This window comes from Zingiber officinale, chromosome 2A (assembly GCF_018446385.1).
Source record: "Zingiber officinale cultivar Zhangliang chromosome 2A, Zo_v1.1, whole genome shotgun sequence".
Classification (NCBI taxonomy): Eukaryota; Viridiplantae; Streptophyta; class Magnoliopsida; order Zingiberales; family Zingiberaceae; genus Zingiber; species Zingiber officinale.
Window position 1 is genome coordinate 121,566,436 of NC_055988.1, and position 22,327 is coordinate 121,588,762.

A 22,327-nucleotide genomic window follows, 5' to 3' on the forward strand; every position below is an offset into this window, starting at 1 on the left:
GCCCGCTTTATAAGCCCTAAAGGCAGTCCGTCGTCGTCGTCTTAGTGCTTTGACTACCTTCGCTGACTCCTTGTTCTGCTCTCCTCGGTGCCTTAGCCCATCCCCTTTTCGACCTCCAACGCCTGGTGCTCTTCCTCCTTTCATCTGATTTCTCCTTCAACTTTCCTCATTTTGATAATGGCAGACGGTAAGGCATCCTTCTGGTATTCTCATTACATTTCTGATATAGATGACTATGACCTGTCCATGATTCGGTCAAATCTGAGACTTAACCAAGATTATGAACTTCGAGTCCCACACCCAGCGAACATCCCTCATCCCCTCCTGAAGGCTTCATAACTGTTTTCAAGGACCAGCTTCTAGGAGGCCTTCATTTTCCCATACATCCCTTTATCTCCTCCCTGAGCCAATACTTTGGTATTTGCCCTTCTCAGTTTGCTCCCAATTACTTCAGGGCTATATGTGGCACCGTCATCCTGTGTCGCCTATACCAAATCCCCTTGACCACCCAACTATTTTATCATTTTTATTCCTTCAAACGATCTGAACCAGGGGTATTCATGGTGCAAGCTAGACCTGGTTATAAGTTCTTTTCTGACATGCCCTCTTCCAACAAAGGTTGGAAATCTCGTTTTTTTCTTTATTAGATTACCTGAACCCTTGATTGAGCCGACCCAATGGCGCTCTGACATTCCTACTAATCTCCCTGTGCAGCAACATCAATCCTCCTACGACGTCGCTTCAGAAAAACTCCTAGGCGTGAGCGTTCGCTTGTCTATAATACTATTGGAAGGCTTTTTGTATTCTTTCGGGCTCAGCCCAGTTCATGTAGAGATAGGGGCTTCGTTAGGTAAGACCCTGCTTGCCTTCTTACTATTCTTCACTAACTAAGGTATTTCTCTTCCACTTTTCAGAGACTACTATGCTCCAGGCCTATTCTTCAAATATAAATCAACAATCTCTCGCCATTTTGAAAGCCCTGAGCGTGGAGCTTAAACAGGGCTTGGAAGCTTCCTCACAGTCTGCCCCTCCTGCGCCAGCCCGGGCGGAAGCTCCCCCTACTCTTCCCCTGGATGCTGCCTCTCTGGAAGACCTTGCCACATTAGAAAAGGCCAAGGAAGAACGAGCCGCTTCTCCCTCACCCGCTAAACGACTACGGCTCCAACGCAAAAGAAAGAGGGTTATCCCCGCGGTCCAGGCGTCTCCTCCGCCTCTTCCTTCTGGCCAACGTTCATCTACAACCTCTCAATCTCCCGACTGGGAGATTACTCTTGGACCAGAGGTTCCCACCTTGTCGCACAGAATATCAGCCCCGACACCAGTTCGGGCTTTGTCTCCCGAGCAGGCCCCTCTTCCCGCTCAGGCCTTATCTCCCGGGCATATCCCTTTTCCCGTAATGGACCAACCCGGGAGCTCTGCAACTTTGTTCGCCTCACTTCCTGTAGCCGCTCCAGCCTCCACTTCTCGAACCCCGGGGAGAATCCCCAAAAAGTATGCCTTCACCACCTCCTGGCGCCTGCCTTCCTCCACCGAGCCTGATATCGCCAAAGAAGATGCGGAAGATGCTCCCCCTGCTGTTGGCTTGGTTCATCTATAGGGTGAGTTAGCCACGTCCTGGCGGTCAGGCAATCGAAGATTTTGGAACAATCTGCCGATGGATGGGCTGGACCAAGCCTCTCGCCAGATAGTTTCTGTGAGTTTTCTATCATCAGGGCTCCTCCTCTGGAATTCCTTATAATCCTTCCTTCTGTATCTTATGCAGGCCTGCTCTGCCAGCCTAAGTGCGATTCAATACGCCACCAATTTGCAGAGGGAGCATGAGGTGTTGAAGGCTCGTCTTCAGGAATTGGAGCTACCGCTTACTCCCCGCGATCCACTCAACTCGACACCCGGGGACTTGACGTGGTATCTTCAATTGATTGGGGAGTCTTCTGAATCTTCCCGAAACATCTCCCATACAGCTTTTGACAAAATAAAGACCTTGGAGGCGGCTCTGAAGAATAGCGAGTTCAAGTTGGCTTCGGAGGGGGAGCGACGTCGCTCGCTCGTGGCTGAGTTAGATGAGAAGGATGCAAAGTTGACCACTCTATCCTCGGATCTGAAGAGTTTACAAGAAACTCAAGAGACTCTTCAGAAAAACTTAACAGATGTTCAAGGTCAACTAGCTTCCAGTGCCGACCGGGAGAAATCCATCCAAGGTCGTTGGGAGGCCAGCCAAACAACACTCAAATCACTGCAGGCCGATCTTCTGAAGGCCCAGGAGACTGCTTCCCAGGGTCAAAAAGAGTTGGTTTCGGCCTGAGCCGATGCTGAGAAGACCTAGGCTGAGCTGGCGGATTACCATGCAGGTGAGGCCGATCGTCTGAGAGCTTACAGGATATCCTACATCACATCTCCTTTCTTCTTGAGGAAGATGGGAGGTTTGATGAACCTTATGCTATGTTGCGGAGCGGCCGGTGAAGCTCGTCAATTATTTGAGCAGGGTCTGCTTCACTCCGCACCTTCGGAGAACTTTCTGGACACTGCTCGCTTGATGAACGAGCTTCCTGCAGGGTCGTACCCTACCTTCAAAGACGACGACGACCTTTTCCTCCTCCCAGCGCCTCCTACTGATGTTGAGCTCTGATGTAATAATAACACTTCCCACCCTTTGTCGATATTATTTGCATGTAATTCCAAATTTGTGGCTGTCTTGAACTACTTAACCATTTTATGAAATGTTACGATATGACTGCCCGTTTTTGATCTTCCCTTAGCTCGTCGATCTCTTGACATACCTTGTGCATTTTCAGACCGGTATGAACTATGGCGTTATGGATGTATACTTCGACCTTCTGGTTTAGGTTTCAACTGGTCCCAGTCGAGACTCACTTCCTTCTCCAGACTTGTTTCACTCTCCTCTCCCCGCTGACCGCCCCGGCTCAGCCAAACACCCCGGTCTGCTTCTTGCATCTTAATCCAGTACAAGATAATACCAGAGCGGGAAAGCGACGGTTAAGAGTTCATAGGACACTTATAACTGTTGCGTCTTTTCCGAAAGTCTATCTCCTCGTACTTCGCGTCAACACTTTTCCAGATATACTCTTGGGCATTACTTTCTAAGATGATCTATCGGCCCTTTTTGTTCCCGCCAATTGTTGTGGACTAGTGGATGATAACTGACTAAATTGCCCCTCCGCCCAGCGGCTATAAATACTTCCCCTTCATCTCTACCTACCACCTTTTCCCCGCCTTCTTCTTCCTCCCTCCTGAATCAATTGCTGCGCTTAAACCTCTATTTTTGCTTCGGTAGCTTCTTGCTTGATTTCTTCTCCTTCTATTTCTTTTCACATGACATCCTCCTCTCATCTATCTTCTCTGGCGGCGATGTATTTTCCTGGCTCATCCACCTTCGAAGAACTAGACTTGGATGATCTGCGATATACCTACGGAGTTGCTGATAACACACATGTGATCATCCAAACTGGAGTTCACCAAGTTTTCACTCCTCTCGACGGTTATTGCACCTTCTTTAAAGAGCAGTTTATGGTCGGTCTTTGTCTCCCTCTTCACCCCTTCTTTTCTGATGTGTGTCGCTACTTCAAAATTCCCCTAGGCCAACTGACGCCGAATTCTATAAAGCTTCTCTGTGGATTTGTAGTACTCTGCGAAGTATGTGAGCTATCCTGGTCTGCCCCTTTGTTCCATTGCATCTTCACCCTTCGACGGCAAGAAGAAGGCTCATTCCGCTTCCAACCGCGCCTTCGAACTGCTTTTTGTTAGGATGTATACTAAAAGCCTAACTTTTGGTATAAACATTTATCTAGAAATAAGAATCACATTGGTCAAATGTCTACATTTAAGATAAATGTAGTTGTTCAATTAATTTATATTGTAGATAGCATGGTGTGTGGTGTCACACACAGAGGATCATGTTATCAGTACCTTATAAATTATAAACAGTAGCTCATGACCAAGATGGAAAGGAACAAACCATTGGAAGGTCATAGTGTAATTAGGTATTAGTTTATCCTAACTATATAATTACACTAGTATACTTAGAGCGTATTGAGTAGGACCATTAGAGGTCGTTTCTTTTTATACTGACTTTATTAAGGAACAAAGACCTCAGTTATTATGGAAGTGTGTGATCTTAATCCTAATATAATAACAAACATATATATTTGATATTTATTTCTTTAATTTATCAATGGGTGAGATTTAGATCGATAAATCAATAAGCCCGATAAGTTGGGAAATGATATCACTTATAGTGTGTGTTGTTGATTATAGAAGGAAACTATGTCCTAGTAATCTAGGTTGAGAATGTCCCCAAGAGGAGCTCATAAGGATTGTCATGTTAAACCCTGCAGGTTGACTTAGTCTGACATGATGATAAGGTTGAGTGGTACTACTCTTGGACTAAGATATTAATTAAGTGAGTTGTTAGTAACTCATTTAATTAGTGGACATTCATTATCTTAAACACAGGGAGACTAACACACTCATAATAAGAAGGAGCCCAAAAATATAATTTGGAATTGGTGCGCTAGTTCAATAATAGTTCTTTAGTGGAATGAATTATTATTTATGAAATTAAGTTGTGTGTTCGGGGCGAACACGGGATGCTTAATTTCATCGGGAGACCAAAATCAATTCCTCCTCTCGGTCCCTATCGTAGCCTCTTAATTATAGAGTACTATACCCACCTATACCCACCTTCGTACCCATCTAAAAGGGGCCGGCCAAGCCTTTCTTGGAGCCCAAGCAAGGGTCGGCCAAACCATGTTTAGATGGGCTTGATTATGGCCGACCCTAGCATGGGTTCAAGCTAGGGGTGGCCGACCATTAAAAATAGAAAAAGAATTTTAAATTTAAATTTTTTTCTTATGTGGAATACATGATTTAAAATAGAGTTTAAAAATTAAAATATTTCCTTTTATAAGATTCTACAAAAGATTAAGAGAAGAGTTAAATCTCTTTCTTTATTTGTAGATTAAAAGGTTGATTTTAATTTTTGGTAAAACTTTCCTTATTTGTAAATCATCCTTATATTGAAAAGATAAATTTTAAATTATAGAAATTTTCTTTTATAAACATCAACCATGAAGGGATTATTAAAGAGAAATTTTATTTTCAAAATTTTCGGAAACAAATAAGGAAGTTTTAATTTGTTGATTGAAACTTGCCTTATTTGGATGAACTTGATAGGGCCGGCCATAGCATGGTTTTAAAGGAGATTAAATTAATTTTTCCTTAATAGCTATTGTCAAAGAAAGTTAAGGAAATTTTATTGTAATTAAATTTCCTTATTTGCCAAGGCCAAGGATTATAAAAGAGGGGGTTGGGGTGCCTTCATTAGACACAACCTCTATTCTATTTCTCCCTCTTTTCTTCCTTGGTGTGGTCGGCCTCTTCCCTTTCTCTTCTCTCCATCTTTGTGGCCGAACCTTTCATGCTCTTGGAGTCTTAATTGGTGGATGGTTCTAGCTTGGAGAAGAAGGAGAGAAAGCTTGCATCCCTTGGAGCTTGGTTGGTGGAAAAATTCTTCATCCTTTGGAAGCTTTTGTGCTTGGCCGAAACTTGAAGGAAGGAAGAAGAAGGTGCCTTGGTGGTTCTCGTCTCGGAAGATCGTTGCCCACACAACGTCCGAGATTAGAAGAGGAATACGGTAGAAGATCAAGAGGTCATTGTCTACAAAGAAAGGTATAACTAGTAATTATTTTCCGCATCATGCTAGTTTTGTTTCTTTGTAAAAATACCAAATACAAGAGGCATGTGATTCTAGTTTTTCGAATTAGTTTTCGAAGTTGTGTTCTTTTGTTTTTCTTTTCCTTGTAATTTGATTGTTCTTAGTGGTTAACCTAGGGTTACTATGGGAAGGTTAAATATTTAATTTCCTTAAAAGGTTTTGTCTAGTCGGTGGTGGTTGCTCCCATATCCAAGAAGGCCTAGTGCCTCGCCATGCAGTACTGGAAGTTGATTTTGGAAATAGATATTTAATTATCTTCGTGACCTAGGTGATTTGGATCGAACGTGTTAAGTTCTGCAGGAGAAACAAGTCTAAACCTAAAAGAACAAATAAGTTAAACTTAGGATCAAACGTGTTAAGTTCCGCAGGCGATCCAAGTTTAATTTAAAAGAACACATGGTAGCTAGGAAAAGGTTCAGACCTTTGTACAAAATTTTTTGTACAGTGGAATCATTAGGCTTTCCGAGTAGCAACCAACAATTGGTATCAGAGCTAGGGTTTTGCCTCTGTGTATTTGGTATTAGTTTAATTATGCTCATGTCATATATAATTTAGGCAGGATAATAGTAGGATGTGCTAACTTTGTGGATGCAAGATCCAACTATTATGACTTATAGATATTGTGTGTATGATTGGACCCTTGGACATGTCAAGGGCATTTTATTATGTGTGCATGATTGTATTATAAAATACAGCAGGAGCTGTATTTAGTTTTATTAGGATTTTATTTTTGGATCTAGATACATGTACATTCCTTTTATGGAATATAGGATCGATGAATGTAAATTTTATTTTATGTTCGATCTAGTTTACATGTACATTCCTTCGAGGAATATAGGATCGAAAAATATAAAATTCTATTTATGCCGCGGATTGAATCTTGCAAGGCGTGGAACCTTTTGAGGACCAGAGGCGCAGCGGAACAAGGAGCAAGATGGATGCGACAACTAGACCCGGTGGCGGTGGCCAAAGATGGCAGCAGCTAGGGTTGGCGACACACGGAGGACAACAATAGATAAAAGCCACAATAGTTGAAAATTAGTTTTTCTATTTATTGCTTTTTATGCTGTGTTGTGTGTGCTTGTTAGTATGCATGTTAAGTAGGCTAGCATAGTCAAAATTCCTTACTTTAAATAACTAAGTGGGAGAGGGATTTTAAATAAATTCCACGGTCTCCATTACTGGTTTGTAAGTGATGTAAACAAACTTGCGCGTTGGCTCTGAGTGCCTTCCTCTATATCGGATGAGTTTGTTTGCGGATCACTAGATCAAACTTCCATTTAGGATGACTATAAGAAATTAATTAAGAGCGTGTGATCTTCCCCATCGGAAGGGGCATAATCTTATTAATGGACTTAGTGTCAAGTAATGGTATACACTTAGGCACATCTAATAGTATCCTCCCCATCGGAGTCACTGCTATTATTTATGTGACCGAAGAAAACAAACTATTAATTTGTCATAAAGATAGGTTGACAAGATAATAAAATTAAAACCCCCTCTTACAAATGTTGAGATTTTGTATACGTCCACACTATCGTGGCATACAAAAATTCATGATGTATGAGGTAATTTTATTTTCTAGTTTGACAAGGAAATAAAATTATTGGGAAAACCCCTCTAACAAATGTTTGGTTTTGTATACGTTTTCACTATCATGGCATACAAAATTCACGGTGTTTGAGGAAATTTTATTTGTCATAAAGACTTATTGACAAGATAATTAATGGGTAAAACCCTTCTCTTACAAATGTTCAATTTTGTATACATCCACACTATCATGGCATGCAAAATTCACGGTGTTTGAGGTGTTGGTGAATTTAAATAATATTGTTAGAGGAATCAATATTATTTTAAATTCAAAAGTTTTGATCAAATATTTGATCAAAGATAGATCAACTATTAATTTTATTCGTCATAAAGTAAAGTTGACGAGATAATAAAATTAATGGATAAAATCTCCTTTTTAATTTTGTATACGTTCACACTATCGTGACATACAAAATTCATGGGGATTTTAAGGTGTTGGTCTTGACCAAATATTTTTGTGATTCTTAGGATTTAAAATGTTTGTCAATCCCCTTGTTGTTATACTATAGAATAGACTTAGTAGTCCCAATTGTATTGATTGGAAATAAGACTTAGACATTAAGGTAGACTGTCCTCTTAGAACTAATAACAATATAGGTGTATTTCATTCATTAGTTAATACATGATTAGTGGTGTTATCTACCGATACTTGGTGTGTAGATACGGGAGCCACTGATCATGTCTGCAATTCATTGCAGAGGTTCCAGGAAACCCGATAACTATATGAAGGGAAAATCACCGACCATATGGGCATTGCTACAAAAATAGTAGCTGTTGCAGTGGGAGAAGTTTATTCTATGATAGGAATTAAAAATAGATTTTAAGAAATTGTCTTTACGAACCAAGTTTAGAAAGAACTAGTTTTCGGTTTCTAAACTATTAAAGAATAGATATTGTGTCTATTTTGATTACAAAGTTGTTATCAAGAAAATAGGAAAGATATCTATTCTGGTACATTGGTTGACAATTTATAAATCCAATAACTCCCATGATGCAATAAATGGAAATTAGTAACACATCTTCTAACTTTAATAAGAGAAAGTAATCCTTCGAAAATGAACCAATCACATCCTTGGCAGTCTAAAGCTAGGTTATATTAACTTAAGTAGGATTCAAAGGATAAAAACTAATGAACTCTTAGGTTCATTGGTAGTGGAAATCTTTCCAATCCTGCGGGTCTTACTTGGAAGGAAAAATAACCAAGAAGCTTTTAAGTCTAAGGGGTATAGAGCCAATGATGTGTTGGAACTGGTTCATTCTGATGTGTGTGGTCCTATGACTATCCAGACAAGAGGTAGGTTCGAATATTTCGTCTATTTTATAGACAACTATTCGAGATATATATACATTTACTTGATGCGCCGCAAGACTAAGTGCTTTGATTAGTTCAAAGAGTACAAGGCTAATGCAGAGAAACGTCAAAGTAAAAGTCACTATGGTAAGATCGTAGTGGCAAGTACCTCTTGGGAGAATTTAGGAGTCACTTATCAGAAGTCGGAATTCAATTCCAACTAACTGCACCTGGTACACCCCAACAGAATGGTGTAAGTAGAAAGAAGGTATAAGACTCTTATAGAATAATTAGATCGATGATGAGTTATTACCAAATTCATTTTAAAGATATACACTGGAAATGGAAGTGAACATAATACCTTTTAAGTCAGAACTCTCTACTCCCACAGAATTGCAAAATGAGCATAAGCCTAATCTGAAGCATATTCGGATTTGGGTGGTCTAGCACGTGAGAGACACTGATAAGTTGGACATGAGTTCAATTGTTTGTGAGTTATCCTAGAAAAATGAAAAGAGGTTTATAGTCCTTAAAATCAGAAGGTCATTATTGGCACCAATGCCCGATTTTAGACTATACTATGAACCACAAGCCCATGAGTAAAAATTGTTCTTAAGGAAATTAAATGACACGTCTAACCTAGTACCAACTATACAAGATGAAATATCACAAGAAACTGCAACACGTATCACAAATGATACACAAAGTGTCTCGTCGTAGTGGGAGGGTTGTTAGGCAACCTAAAGGATTCATGTTTTGGGAGAGTCTTTGGACTTGATCCCTGGTGGACATGAACCTGGTCCCTGGACATATGACGAAGCGCTACAAGATAAAGATACAGCATCTTGGCAAAGAGAAATGAATGAAGAATTAGAATATATGTATTCTAATAAAGTATGGGAGCTTGGAAAATCACCAAATGGTGTAAAAGCCATTAAGTCTACAAATAGGAAAAGAGGGATAGACAGGAAGGTAGGAATTTTCAAAGCAAGGCTTGTTGAAAAAGGAAACTTTTCACCGGCAGTCATGCTTAAGTCTATCCGGATTCTTTTAGCTATGAGATTTGGCAAGTGGATGTCAAGACAGTTTTCCTTAACGGAAGTCTTGAAGAAAACATCCATATAAAGCAACCAGAAGGGTTCATTGCAAAGGACAAAGAAGCATCTTGCGTGCAAGCTCAATCAGTCTATGGACTAAAGCAAAGCTTCAAGGTCTTGGAACATCCGATTTAATAAAGTAATCCAGACCTATGGATTTATTTGAAAACCGGATGAGTCTTGTGCATATAAGAAATGTGATGGAAACGTGGTGGTATTTCTTGTACTATACGTAGATAACATTTTTGGTAGTTGGAAACAATATCAAAGCGTTGTCGGAAGTAGGGGTATGGTTATCCAAACAATTCGATATGAAGAACTTAGAAGAATGTGCACACATTATTGGGATCAAAGCCATAAAGGATCGCAAGAAAAGAATGTTGTGCTTATCCCGAGCTTCATACAATCCTTGCTCGTTTTAGAATGTAGAACTCCAAGAAAGGTATCTTACCTTTTAGGCTTGGAGTAGCTTTATCTAAAGAGATGTCTCCGAAGACATCAAAGGAGATAGAGGACATAAAGGCAGTTCCTTATACTTCGGCTGTGGGAAGCCTAATGTATGCAATACTGTGTACGAGACCGGATATCTGTTTTACCCAAGGCATAGTTAGCAGATATCGAAGTAACCCAGTATCGGGACACTAGACTGCCATAAAGCATATATTAAAGTACCTTAGAGGGACTAGAAATTATATGCTAGGCAGATAATTTGCTCCCTGTGGGTTACACGAATTCTGGTTTCCAATTAGATAAGGGGCAATAGTAAGTCAACCTCGGGGTTTTTATGTTTACTTTAGGAAGTAAAGCCATCACTATGGAGGAGTGTTAAGCATATGTGTTTTTTGGACTCCACCATAGAAGCTGAGTATATGGTAGTCTCTGAGGTAGCCATAGAAGCTATATGGCTCAGAAACTTCATGATGAACTTAGACATGATTTCTGGTTTGCCCAAAATTATCACAGTTTATTGTAATAATAGTGGTGCAGCAGCAAACTCTAAGAAACCATAAGTCCATAAGGCAAGTAAACACAATAGAGCGCAAGTACTACCCAATATGAGAAATCGTATAACGAGAAGAAGTTGTTGCCGCTTAGATTGCATCAAGTGATAACTTGGAAGATCCTTTCACTAAGGCCCTTAAGGCAAGAGCTTTTGATGGGCATGGTGAAGGGTTGGGAATCAGATGTATGGCAGCAGAAATAGCAGCTTATTCTTTTAGTATAAGTGGGAGATTGTTAGGATGTATACTAAAAGCCTAGCTTTTGGTATAAATATTTATCTATAAATAAGAATCACATTGGTCAAATGTTTACATTTATGATAAATGTAGTTGTTCAATTAATTTATATTGTAGATAACATGGTGTGTGGTGTCACACACAGAGGATCATGTTATCAATACCTTATAAATTATAAATAGTAGCTCACGACCAAGATGGAAAGGAACAAACCATTGGAAGGTCGTAGTGTAATTAGGTATTAGTTTATCTTAACTATATAATTACACTAGTACACTTAGAGTGTATTGAGTAGGACCATTAGAGATCATTTCTTTTTATACTGACTTTATTAAGGAACAAAGACCTCAGTTATTATGGAAGTGTATGCTCTTAATCCTAATATAATAACAAGCACGTATATTTGATATTTATTTCTTTAATTTATCAATGGGTGAGATTTAGTTCGATAAATCAATAGCCCGATAAGTTGGGAAATGATATCACTTATAGTGTGTGTTGTTGATTATAGAAGGAAACTATGTCCTAGTAATCTAGGTTGAGAATGTCCCCAAGAGGAGCTCATAAGGATTGTCATGTTAAACCCTGCAGGTTGACTTAGTCCGACATGATGATAAGGTTGAGTGGTACTACTCTTGGACTAAGATATTAATTAAGTGAGTTGTCAGTAACTCATTTAATTAGTGGACATTCATTATCTTAAACACAGGGAGACTAACACACTCATAATAAGAAGGAGCCCAAAATATAATTTGGAATTGGTGCGGTAGTTCAATAATAGTTCTTTAGTGGAATGAATTATTATTTATGAAATTAAGTTGTGTGTTCGGGGCGAACACGGGATGCTTAATTTCATCGGGAGACCAAAACCAATTCCTCCTCTCGGTCCCTATCGTAGCCTCTTAATTATAGAGTACTATACCTACCGATACCCACCTTCGTACCCATCTAAAAGGGGTCAACCAAGCCTTGCTTGGAGCCCAAGCAAGGGCCAGCCAAACCATGTTTAGATGGGCTTGATTGTGGCCGACCCTAGCATGAGTTCAAGCTAGGGGTGGACGGCCATTAAAAATAGAAAAGGAATTTTAATTTTAAATTTTTTTTCTTATGTGGAATACATGATTTAAAAGAAAGTTTAAAAATTAAAATATTTCCTTTTATAAGATTCTACAAAAGATTAAGAGAAGAGTTAAATCTCTTTCTTTATTTGTAGATTAAAAGGTTGATTTTAATTTTTGGTAAAACTTTCCTTATTTGTAAATCATCCACATGTTGAAAAGATAAATTTTAAATTATAGAAATTTTCTTTTATAAACATCAACCATGAAGGGATTATTAAAGAGAAATTTTATTTTTAAAATTTCCGGAAACAAATAAGGAAGTTTTAATTTGTTGATTGAAACTTGCCTTATTTGGAGGAACTTGATAGGGTCGGCCACAACATGGTTTTAAAGGAGATTAAATTAATTTTTCCTTAATAGCTATTGTCAAAGAAAGTTAAGGAAATTTTATTGTAATTAAATTTCCTTATTTTCCAAGGCCAAGGATTATAAAAGAGGGGGTTGGGGTGCCTTCATTAGACACAACCTCTATTCTATTTCTCCCTCTTTTCTTCCTTGGTGTGGCCAGCCTCTTCCCTTTCTCTTCTCTCCATCTTTGTGGCCGAACCTTTCATGCTCTTGGAGTCTTAATTGGTGGATGGTTCTAGCTTGGAGAAGAAGGAGAGAAAGCTTGCATCTCTTGGAGCTTGGTTGGTGGAAAAATTCTTCATCCTTTGGAAGCTTTTGTGCTTGGCCGAAACTTGAAGGAAGGAAGAAGAAGGTGCCTTGGTGGTTCTCGTCTCGGAAGATCGTTGCCCACACAACATCCGAGATTAGAAGAGGAATACGGTAGAAGATCAAGAGGTCATTATCTACAAAAAAAGGTATAACTAGTAATTGTTTTCCGCATCATGCTAGTTTTGTTTCTTTGTAAAAATACCAAATACAAGAAGCATGCGATTCTAGTTTTTCGAATTAGTTTTCGAAGTTGTGTTCTTTTGTTTTTTCTTTTCCTTGTGATTTGATTGTTCTAAGTGGTTAACCTAGGGTTACTATGGGAAGGTTAAATATTTAATTTCCTTAAAAGACTTTGTCTAGTCGGTGGTGGTTGCTCTCATATCCAAGAAGGCCTAGTGCCTCGCCATGCAGTACTTGAAGCTGATTTTGGAAATAGATATTTAATTGTCGTCGTGACCTAGGTGATTTAGATCGAACGTGTTAAGTTCTGCAGGAGATCCAAGTCTAAACCTAAAAGAACAAATAAGTTAAACTTAGGATCAAATGTGTTAAGTTCCGCAGGCGATCCAAGTTTAATTTAAAAGAACACATGGTAGCTAGGAAAAGGTTCAGACCTTTGTACAAAATTTTTTTTATAGTGGAACCATTAGGCTTTCCGAGTAGCAACCAACACTTTTTTTCTCACCCCTGCAACCCCCTAAAACGAACTGGAGGAGCAAGTTCTTCTTCATTCAATTCCCTCATGAAGTAGAATGGCCCCTACAATGGCCACCGCTACTTACGTCGACCCTGCCACTAGGGGAGTTTCATCTTGATACCTCCTATATAGAGGCTTCATCTCGCTTAACAGGATGGCAGCTGAACTTAACACACTTATTGTCTGAGGAATTGTTGTCATATTTCCGTCTGAGCTACCTTACTCCTGAAACACCTCACTCCCTGGGTAAGCTTCTCTTTTGGTTCTTTTATGACTTCATGCATTTTGTTTTACCTACTGTAGCTGACCCCATATTCTATCTTGTACAACTGATGTTTTAATCCGTGCCTCAGATGTCCAACCTCTTCCCATAAGTGATATGGAGATAATGCGGCGCGGTCGAGTTATTCTAGAGAGGAGATCGCTCCCTTACTCGACTTCAACCCAGGTCGGTATGGCTACCTCTGCAACCCCCCGACCCCGTCTTCCTTGGTGAGTTGCCGACCCATCCATATAGACCTTCCAGGTTTCTTCAGAGTTGGTCTGATGAATTTCTGTTAAAAAATCTGCCAAGGCCTGCGCCTTGATGGTTGTGCACGACTAGTATTGTATGTCATATTCTCCTAGCCCCGTTGCCCATTTGATAAGCCGACCTACGACTTCTACATTAGTCAGGGCTCTTCCCATGGTTCTATTGGTCAGAACTGTGATAGGGTGTGCCAGGAAGTAGGGTCTTAATCACCGAGCCATAAGAACTAATCCATAAACCAACTTCTCGATGGTCGTGTATCGAGACTCGACCCCTTTTAATAGATGACTGAAGAAATACACTGGCCGTTATACATTATCATATTCTTTAACAAGCACAGCCCCTACGGCCTCAGGGGTGGCAGATAAGTAGACCCATAATGGTTCTCCGACAACCGGCTTGAATAAAGACGGCAGAGCCTCCAAATGCTTCTTCAGCTCATCAAAAGCTCGAGTACATTCTTCCAATTGGAACTTGGAGGCCTTCCTGAGCACTTTGAAGAAAAGAGCAGCCTGGTCTGCGGATCTGGAAATGAACTTTGACAGGGCTGTTATTCTGCCGACTAGCTTTTGCATTTCCTTCAATTTCTGGGGAACTTGCATATCACGTAGTGCCCGAACTTTTTCTGGATTAGCTTCTATTCTCCGCTCGGTCACTAGGTAGCCCAAGAACTTCCCTTCTTTAGCTCCAAACAAGCATTTCAATGGGTTCAGCTTCAGCCCATATTGCCGGAGAGTCTTGCAGGTTTCTTCTACATCCTTGATCAAATTCACCGCTAGAGGGGACTTAATGTGTATGTCATCCACATAAACCTCCACGTTGCGACCGATCTGCTCCTGGAAGATCTTGTCCATCATCCTTTGGTACGTGGCTCCTGCATTCCTGAGACCGAAGGGCATGACAGTATAACAGAAGGTACCATCAGCCGTAATGAAGCTAACCTTTTCTTGGTCCTCCACCGCTAAGAGGATCTGATGATACCCCTGGTAGGCATCCAGCATGCAGATCCTCTCACAACCGGCAGTTGAGTCCACCACCATCTGATCGATCTCGGGCAGAGGATAGCAATCCTTGGGACTAGCTCGATTGAGATCTCGGAAGTCTATGCATATTCTCCACTTATTGTTGGGCTTCTTCACTAAGACCACATTAGAGAGACAAGATGAGAACTGCACTTCTTGAACGTGGCCTGCCTTCCTGAGCTGATCCACCTCAGCTCTGATTATTTTGTTCTGGTCAGCCGAGAAGTTCCTTTTCTTCTGCTTGATCGGTCGGGAGTCTGGTAGTAGATGTAACTTGTGCTCTGCTACTTCTGGCTTGACCCTGGGTAACTCCTCTGTAGACCAGACGAAGACATCCAGGTTGTGGATCAAGCATTGGACTAATTCTTCCTTGAGAGGAGGAGGCAGATTGCTTGCCATGCGAGTTAGACTTTCAGGGCATTCAGCGTATAGTTGCACCTCCTCCTAGGAGATGGGTTCTTCAGGCACAAGCAAAGGTTCTTCTTGGACAGCATGGACGTCACCATCTTGCATCCTTTGATTCTTCCGAGCCTCCACCCGGACCATATCAATATAGCATCTGCGAGAGACCTTCTGCTCCCCTTTAACCTCCCCGACTTGCTCGCCAACGGGAAATTTGTTTTTTTGATGAAAGGTATAAATAGCAGCCCTAAATTCATGCAGGGCCGACCTTCCCAAGATGACGTTATAAGAGGAGGGAGAATCCACCATTATAAAAGTGCTCCTCCTAGTGCGCACCAATGGCTCGGTGCCCAGAGATATGACTAGCTTAATCTGACCCATTGGCTTCACTTCATTGCCTGTAAATCCATATAGAGAGGTGGCCATGGGCTGGAGTTCAGTAGCATCGATCTGCATCTCCTCAAATGCAGTTCTGAACAAAATATTAACCGAGCTCCCGGTGTCAACAAAAACCCGAGCCACTTGGCTGTTGGCAATAATGACCTTGGTGATAAGGGCATCATCATGAGGCAGCTCCAGACCTTCCAGGTCTGCCGGTCCGAAGCTGATGACAGGGCTCGAAGCCTGCTCCTGGCTGCATCCAACAGTGTGGACCTCCAAGCGACACAGATGGGACTTGCACGCTCTCCCTGAATCTCCATCGGTTGGCCCTCCAGAGATCATGTCAATCTCTCGAACGACAGCGTTGCCTCTATTCTCGGCCTCCCGTACGACCTCCGGCTCCCCCCCCCCCCTCCCCCCGACCGGGTTGATGAGTACTGGGTCCAACTAGGTCGGGGCGGGGTTGCCCGGCCTGTCCAGCCGCGAGTCGCTGCTCTTCTATCATCTTGAGCACTTGAGGGGCTAACTCGGGCAGGGGTAAGCCTAACTCGGCAACTCGTTTAGAGTCCCGAGCGAACTGAAAACAATGATTAGTATCATGAGTATGAGATCGATGATAGGTGCAATACCGAGTGTTCCACGGTCTAGATCGGGGAGCGTGCACAACTGCGACTCGGGGGGTCGGTCTAACCTCCGGACCGAAATGGAAGGTAGGCCTAGCTTCTCTAGCGCGTGGAAGAGGTTGAGGGGTGGTTGAGATACCCTTCTTTCCGGCTTATTGACAGATGGAAGTGGTCTCTCGGCTTTCCTCCGGGCCGCCTGTGCTTCTTCTACTTTGATATAGCAAGCGATTTTTTCCACCATCTCATCAAAATTCCGAGTGGGATTATTGATGAGATCTCTAAAGAATTCTCCCTCTCCTAATCCATGGGAGAAAGCGCTCATCAGAATCTCCAAAGTGGCGGTGGGGACGTCCTGGGCCACTTGGTTGAAGCGGTTGATGTAACTTCTTAAAGGCTCAGTCGGCCCTTGCTTAAGAGCGAAAAGGCAATGATCCGTCTTCTGATATTTTTTGCTGCTAGCGAAATGACGAAGGAAGGTCATCTTGAAATCCAAGAAACATGTGATGGATCCTTGTGGTAGCCCATCAAACCACTTTAGTGCCGAACCAGATAGAGTATTTAAGAAAACTTGACACTTGACAGCATCACTATATTGGTGCAACAGGGATGCATTCTTAAACTTGCGTAGATGATCCTCCGAGTCTTTACTCCCTTCATATTCCCCGATTGACGGGGCCCAGTAGCCCTTAGGTAATTTTTCGTTCAAAATCCTGGCCGAGAATGGTACTCTCTCATCCGGATCTTCTAGGAACACTTCCGGTATGATGAGAGCCTTCCCTTTCCTCGAGTCTCTAGGTAGGGAACTCTCAGCCATAGAGACTTAAGGCTATTCTTTCTTAAGGCTGGGGTCATGGGGTCCTGGCTGATAATACACCAAATCAGGCTCGCGATAAGGAACCTGGGGAAACCCCTCGGGCTGTTTTCTCTTAGAGTCCCGATCTGAAATAGGGATGGGCTCCTTGGAAGCTTCAGGAGCTTGGCGCGGTCGCAAGACGGTTGCTTGTTTCTCGAAGGTCGCTCGCCTCTTGGCCTCCTTGAAGAGCTCGTATTCTCCTACAGTCATGGTGACGTTGATGCGGCCAGACTCCTCCATCTTCACGTTCCGGAACAGGTGGTTGTGTTCCCACAGACGACGCCAAATTTGATCCAGTCCGGAAGCTGAGTCGGATGAAGGCGGGCCTCGATGTACTGGAAGTTGAAGGAAAGTCGTTGCGGCGTCCGATCTACCTGGCACCCTACGGAAGGGTTCACACGGGCGGATGACGAAGGGTGATGACCGTGTTGATGACGCTAAGGCTCTGCGCATACTCAGACGAGCCCACGAATCATGAGAGACCAGAACCTAGAGAAAAAGTCCCTGGGTCAGGCCCTTCGACGCTCAAGTCAGGTACTTTTTCCCCAGAAGCACAGAGAAAGGACGAAAAGTAAAGACGAGTAAGAAATGACGAGTGAGCGTACCTGCATAAGGGACAAAGTATCCCTTTTTATACTGCAACGGATGTTTCTGGGGTCTGGTGGGTGTCAAGGAATGTCTTCATACTTGTTAACCCCGTTCTGATACCTTGCTAACCCCGATCTGATACCGCCTCCAGACCTGTGCTTCTAACCTTGTCCTATGCATCTCCTATTGCAGCCCCTGATCGGGCTGGCCTCTTATTAGCATTACGTGTCGCGCCCTGTATACCTTAGCTCGGTTTTTATTTATCCCTACTCCCAAGTTGTACGTCCGACTTCCTTTAACCCGACTTGTATGTCTGCCTCCAACTTTGCTTATCTTGGACCATGAGGATATAAATCCTGACTTGCATCCTTGGCTAACACATCCCGACCTGTACGTTTTATCGATCCAAGTATCCTGAGCCATAAGGCTATAGATCCTGACGTGTGTGCATCGGTTTGCTTCCGCTAACCTTGAGTTCCGACCTGTACTCTTTGATCCCTTTATCCCATGCCGTGAGGATGTAAGTCTCGACTTGTATCCTTGGTGAGCATACGCCAGGTCTATATACCGACCTGCTTCGATCTTCCGTAATCCATGATTTGTACTTCCCGACCTGTAAGCCAGGTCTGTTAGCCGATCTTCTTTTGTCTTCCGTACTCCATGGTTTATACATCCCGACCTGTACGCCCGGTTTGTATTCTGACTTGCTTCTGTCTGCTATTATCCATGGCTTGTATATTCCGACCTACCCGCCAGGTCTGTATTCCGACCTATTTCTGTCTGCTTTTATCCATGGCTTGTACATCCCGACCTGTAGGTCTGTATTCCGACCTGCTTCTATCTATTGTTATCCATGGCTTGTACGTTCCAACCTGCACGCCAGGTTTGTATTCCAACCTGCTTTTGTCTACTGTTATCCATGGCTTGTATGTCCCGACCTGCACACCAGGTCTGTATTCTGACCTGCTTCTATCTATTGTTATCCATGACTTGTACGTCCCGACCTACACGCCAGGTCTGTATTTCGACTTGTTTCTGTCTACTGTTATCCATGGCCTGTACGTCCCGACCTGCACGCTAGGTCTGTATTCCGACCTGCTTCTATCTATTGTTATCCATGGCTTGTTCGTCCTGACCTGCACGCCAGGTCTGTATTCCGACCTGCTTCTATCTACTGTTATCCATGTCTTGTACGTTCCGATCTGCACGCCAGGTTTATATTCCGACTTACTTCTGTCCTCTGTAATCCCTGGTTCGTATGTCCCGACCTATATGCCAGATTTGTTCTGCGCTAGAGGCCTTCCTTTCCTCGTATTTACCTGGCCTGTGGGCTCAGTCCTTATCTGTACATGGCCTGTGGACCCAGTTATCAGCTGTACCTGGCCTGTGAGCCCAGTTCTCCGCTGTACCTGGCTTGTGAGCCCAGTTCTTGATTGCTATCGAGGCTGGATCTTGTCCAACTTGTAATCCTATTTTTTGACTGTCCAGTCAGCTGAGACTTTGATCATGGTCATGTAAGCTTGACTTTTGACCATGACCATGCAAGCTGAGACTCTGATTATGATCACGCAAACTTAACTTCTGACCTTCAAAGAGCTAGACTTCTGGTTATTCCATGGACTTGACCATGTTCATTAAAGATATCATTATAATCACTGCGTCCCTTCCTATTAGAAACTCGGTATCCTTTTGCATACCAAGAAGCTGGGAAGTCGAGAGATCAATCGTATTCAAGACAATAGAGGTTGACAAGTCGGAAGGTCGGTAGATCAGGAGGTCGGATTGGTTCGATAGATCAAATCAGCTTGATCGGTCGAAGACTAATGATATTTGTTTTTATCCGGTCCTGGAGTATTCCACATGACCCGTTGTTGAGTCATATCACATGGCCCCCGCCGTCTCCTCATCAATCTCTTTTGGAAATTGCAAATACACTTCTTACTACTAATTAATACACTTAATATCTTAAATTATCATTGATTCGGATATAATAAATGGCAAAATGCGATTTGCTCATCCAATGCCTCCGCCAATAGTTACTAGATATTTGATGTTATGAAAATTTATATGGCCACGATCTAATTGTCCCCAAATCCATGCTTACGTACAACACAATTCGATATCGTAGGCTTCGGCGAGCAGCCTGGGCACGGGGAGGGCCGTCAGCGGCGCTGCCCTCTGCAGCGTCAGCCCGTAGGCCTCCTCCATGTCCAGCTTGTCCGGCGTCTGCCCCTCCGGCAGCCTCCAGTCGAAGGCGTGCACCAGCGTTGCGGTCATCAGCTGCACCATCCGTATGCCCAGGCTCATCCCCGCGCAGATCCGCCGCCCGGCGCCGAACGGGATCAACTCGAAGTCGTTGCCGCGGAGATCCACCCCCTCGTGCGCGCCGCCAGGGAGGAACCGGTCGGGCTGGAACTCGGCCGCCTGAGGACCCCACGACGATGGGTCGTGCGTGATGGCCCACACGTTGACCAGCAGAGTGGCGCCCTTGGGCACTGTGAAGCCCCCCACCTCGCACGCCTCCGACGCCACCCGCGGCAGCGACAGCGGAGTCGAAGGGTGCAGTCGGAACGTCTCCTTCACCACCGCCTGCAGCAGGGGAAGGTCAGGCAAGTCCGCCTCCTGCACCAGCCGTGCTTTGCCTACCGCCACGTCCAGCTCCGCCTGCGCTCGACGGAGCACGGCCGGGTGCCGGATCAGCTCAGCTAGCGCCCACTCCACAGTGCTCGACGACGTGTCCGTTCCCGCCGTGAACAAATTCTGTTCAAAGGTCAAAATCAATCGACTCTTCGTCAATAAATGGCAAAGATTGAATCATACGCAAGAATTAAGAATCTTCGTGATCGTCGATGACCATCACTCACCAGTAGCAAGGCCTTGATATTGGTATCGGTCAGCTTACCGCCCTCGTCGTCCGGCTTCTCGGTCAGCTCTATGAGTACGCTCAATAAGTCCCTCCCTTTTCCTCCTCCTCCTCCTCCTCTTCCGCCGGCCGCCTTCGCTCGGCGGTGCTCTTCGATGATTCCGTCGAGCATCTCGTCGTACTTGCGGTGCAGGCGCTTCATCCGCTCCACCACGCCCTGTAGATCGAGCCACCTCAGCCACGGAACGAAGTCGCCCACGTTAAACTCACCGGCGAGCCTCATCAGCTCCACCACCATCTCCTTAAATTCCCCCGACGCCGCCCCCTCCTCCTCGAACACCCGCCGCCCCAGCATGGCCCGCGCCAGCGCGTTCGTCGCGCACACGTTCACTGCCTGCCCCACGTTGACCGGATTCCTGCCGCAGACGAGGGCGCGCACCAGGAGTCCTATCTCGCCCTCGCGGACCCACCGGAGGTCGCCGAGCGCCTTGGCACTGAAAAGGTGAACGGAGCAGAGCTTGCGGAGGTGACGCCAGCGCGGGCCGTAGGGCGCGAACACGAGATCCTGGTAGTTGTAGGCCACGTGCTCGGCGCCGGAGTTGGGCGGGCGGTCGCTGAAGTTGGCGTCCTGCGCGCGGAGGAACTGAGAAGCCACGTCAGCCGAGGCGGCCACGACGACGTCGACGGAGCCGAAGCGGAGGCGAAACAGGGGGCCGTAGATCTCGGACAGAGCCTGGAGGGTGCGGTGCGGCTTGGTGCCGAGCTGTGGGAGGTTGCCGACCACCGGCCACCCGCGGGGGCCGGGAGGGAGTGGCCTAGAGCGGCCGCCTCGGTGCATCGACCTGCAGTAGAAGAGGAAGACGCAAGGGAGTAGAATGGAGAGGCAGATAGGGAGAATATCAAACATGGCTCTGTTTTCGAATTGGTTGTCGCATGGGGAAACGAGTTTTCTCTTCTATTTAAAGTGGAGCGAAGGAGGAGGATGGGGAAGCAGTTGAAGCATACAGTTAAATCGCTGCACTGTTGTCACCTTCCCTTCCTTCCAGGAAGAAAGGTAGATTGCCGAGCGTAATCGATCTACCGTCCCCTTCCCTTCCTTCGTCCCAGCTACCACTCTCGCGTGCTTAAAGTTTGTCCTTTAGGTCTTCCTCGTTGACTCACATTACATTAAAAATAAGATTTTACTAAACTATTTCACCTACTTTCATAATTCTAAAAAAAATATCTCATATTCCCATAGTACTCTGCTACTCCTCTCTGCTTTCCGTATTTAAATTTTTATTCTATTTATTTAAAAAGTTATTATTCTCAATTTACAAATCTAAACATATAGATATATAAAAGAGATTTTTAAAAATAAATTAATTTTAATTTAAAATAATTCAAAATTCTTTAAATTTATATTTCACTAAAATCAAATGATAAATCTTAGAAAATCTGAATCTCTTCGAATTAAAACCAATATATTTTTATAACTCCTTAATATATTATATATTATGCTCTTAAATCTGAATTTAATAACTTAAATTAAGAATAGTAGATTTGTAAATTTACAAAGCTTTCAAAAAATTTATCAAATATACATTATAAGGTTTATGATAATTATGCTCACTAATCAACACTATCAAAAGATTTGTAGGACTC

General features: G+C 43.5%; 2 protein-coding genes across 2 annotated transcripts; both read right to left on the minus strand.

Moving 5' to 3' along the window:
• Nucleotides 1-16,299: 16,299 nt before the first annotated feature.
• Nucleotides 16,300-17,193, minus strand: LOC122043951. Its single transcript, XM_042604506.1, has one exon. The coding sequence runs from the start codon at nucleotides 17,191-17,193 to the stop codon at nucleotides 16,300-16,302; it is 894 nt and encodes a 297-aa protein (XP_042460440.1).
• Nucleotides 17,194-19,772: 2,579 nt separating this feature from the next.
• On the minus strand, nucleotides 19,773-21,696 carry LOC122042133 (flavonoid 3'-monooxygenase CYP75B137-like). Its single transcript, XM_042602086.1, has 2 exons — nucleotides 20,685-21,696; nucleotides 19,773-20,580 (listed from the first exon to the last, which is right to left on the minus strand). Exons 1-2 carry the CDS (start codon nucleotides 21,588-21,590, stop codon nucleotides 19,921-19,923), a joined length of 1,566 nt encoding a protein of 521 aa, XP_042458020.1. The 5' UTR covers nucleotides 21,591-21,696; the 3' UTR covers nucleotides 19,773-19,920.
• Between the last annotated feature and the right edge of the window lie 631 nt (nucleotides 21,697-22,327).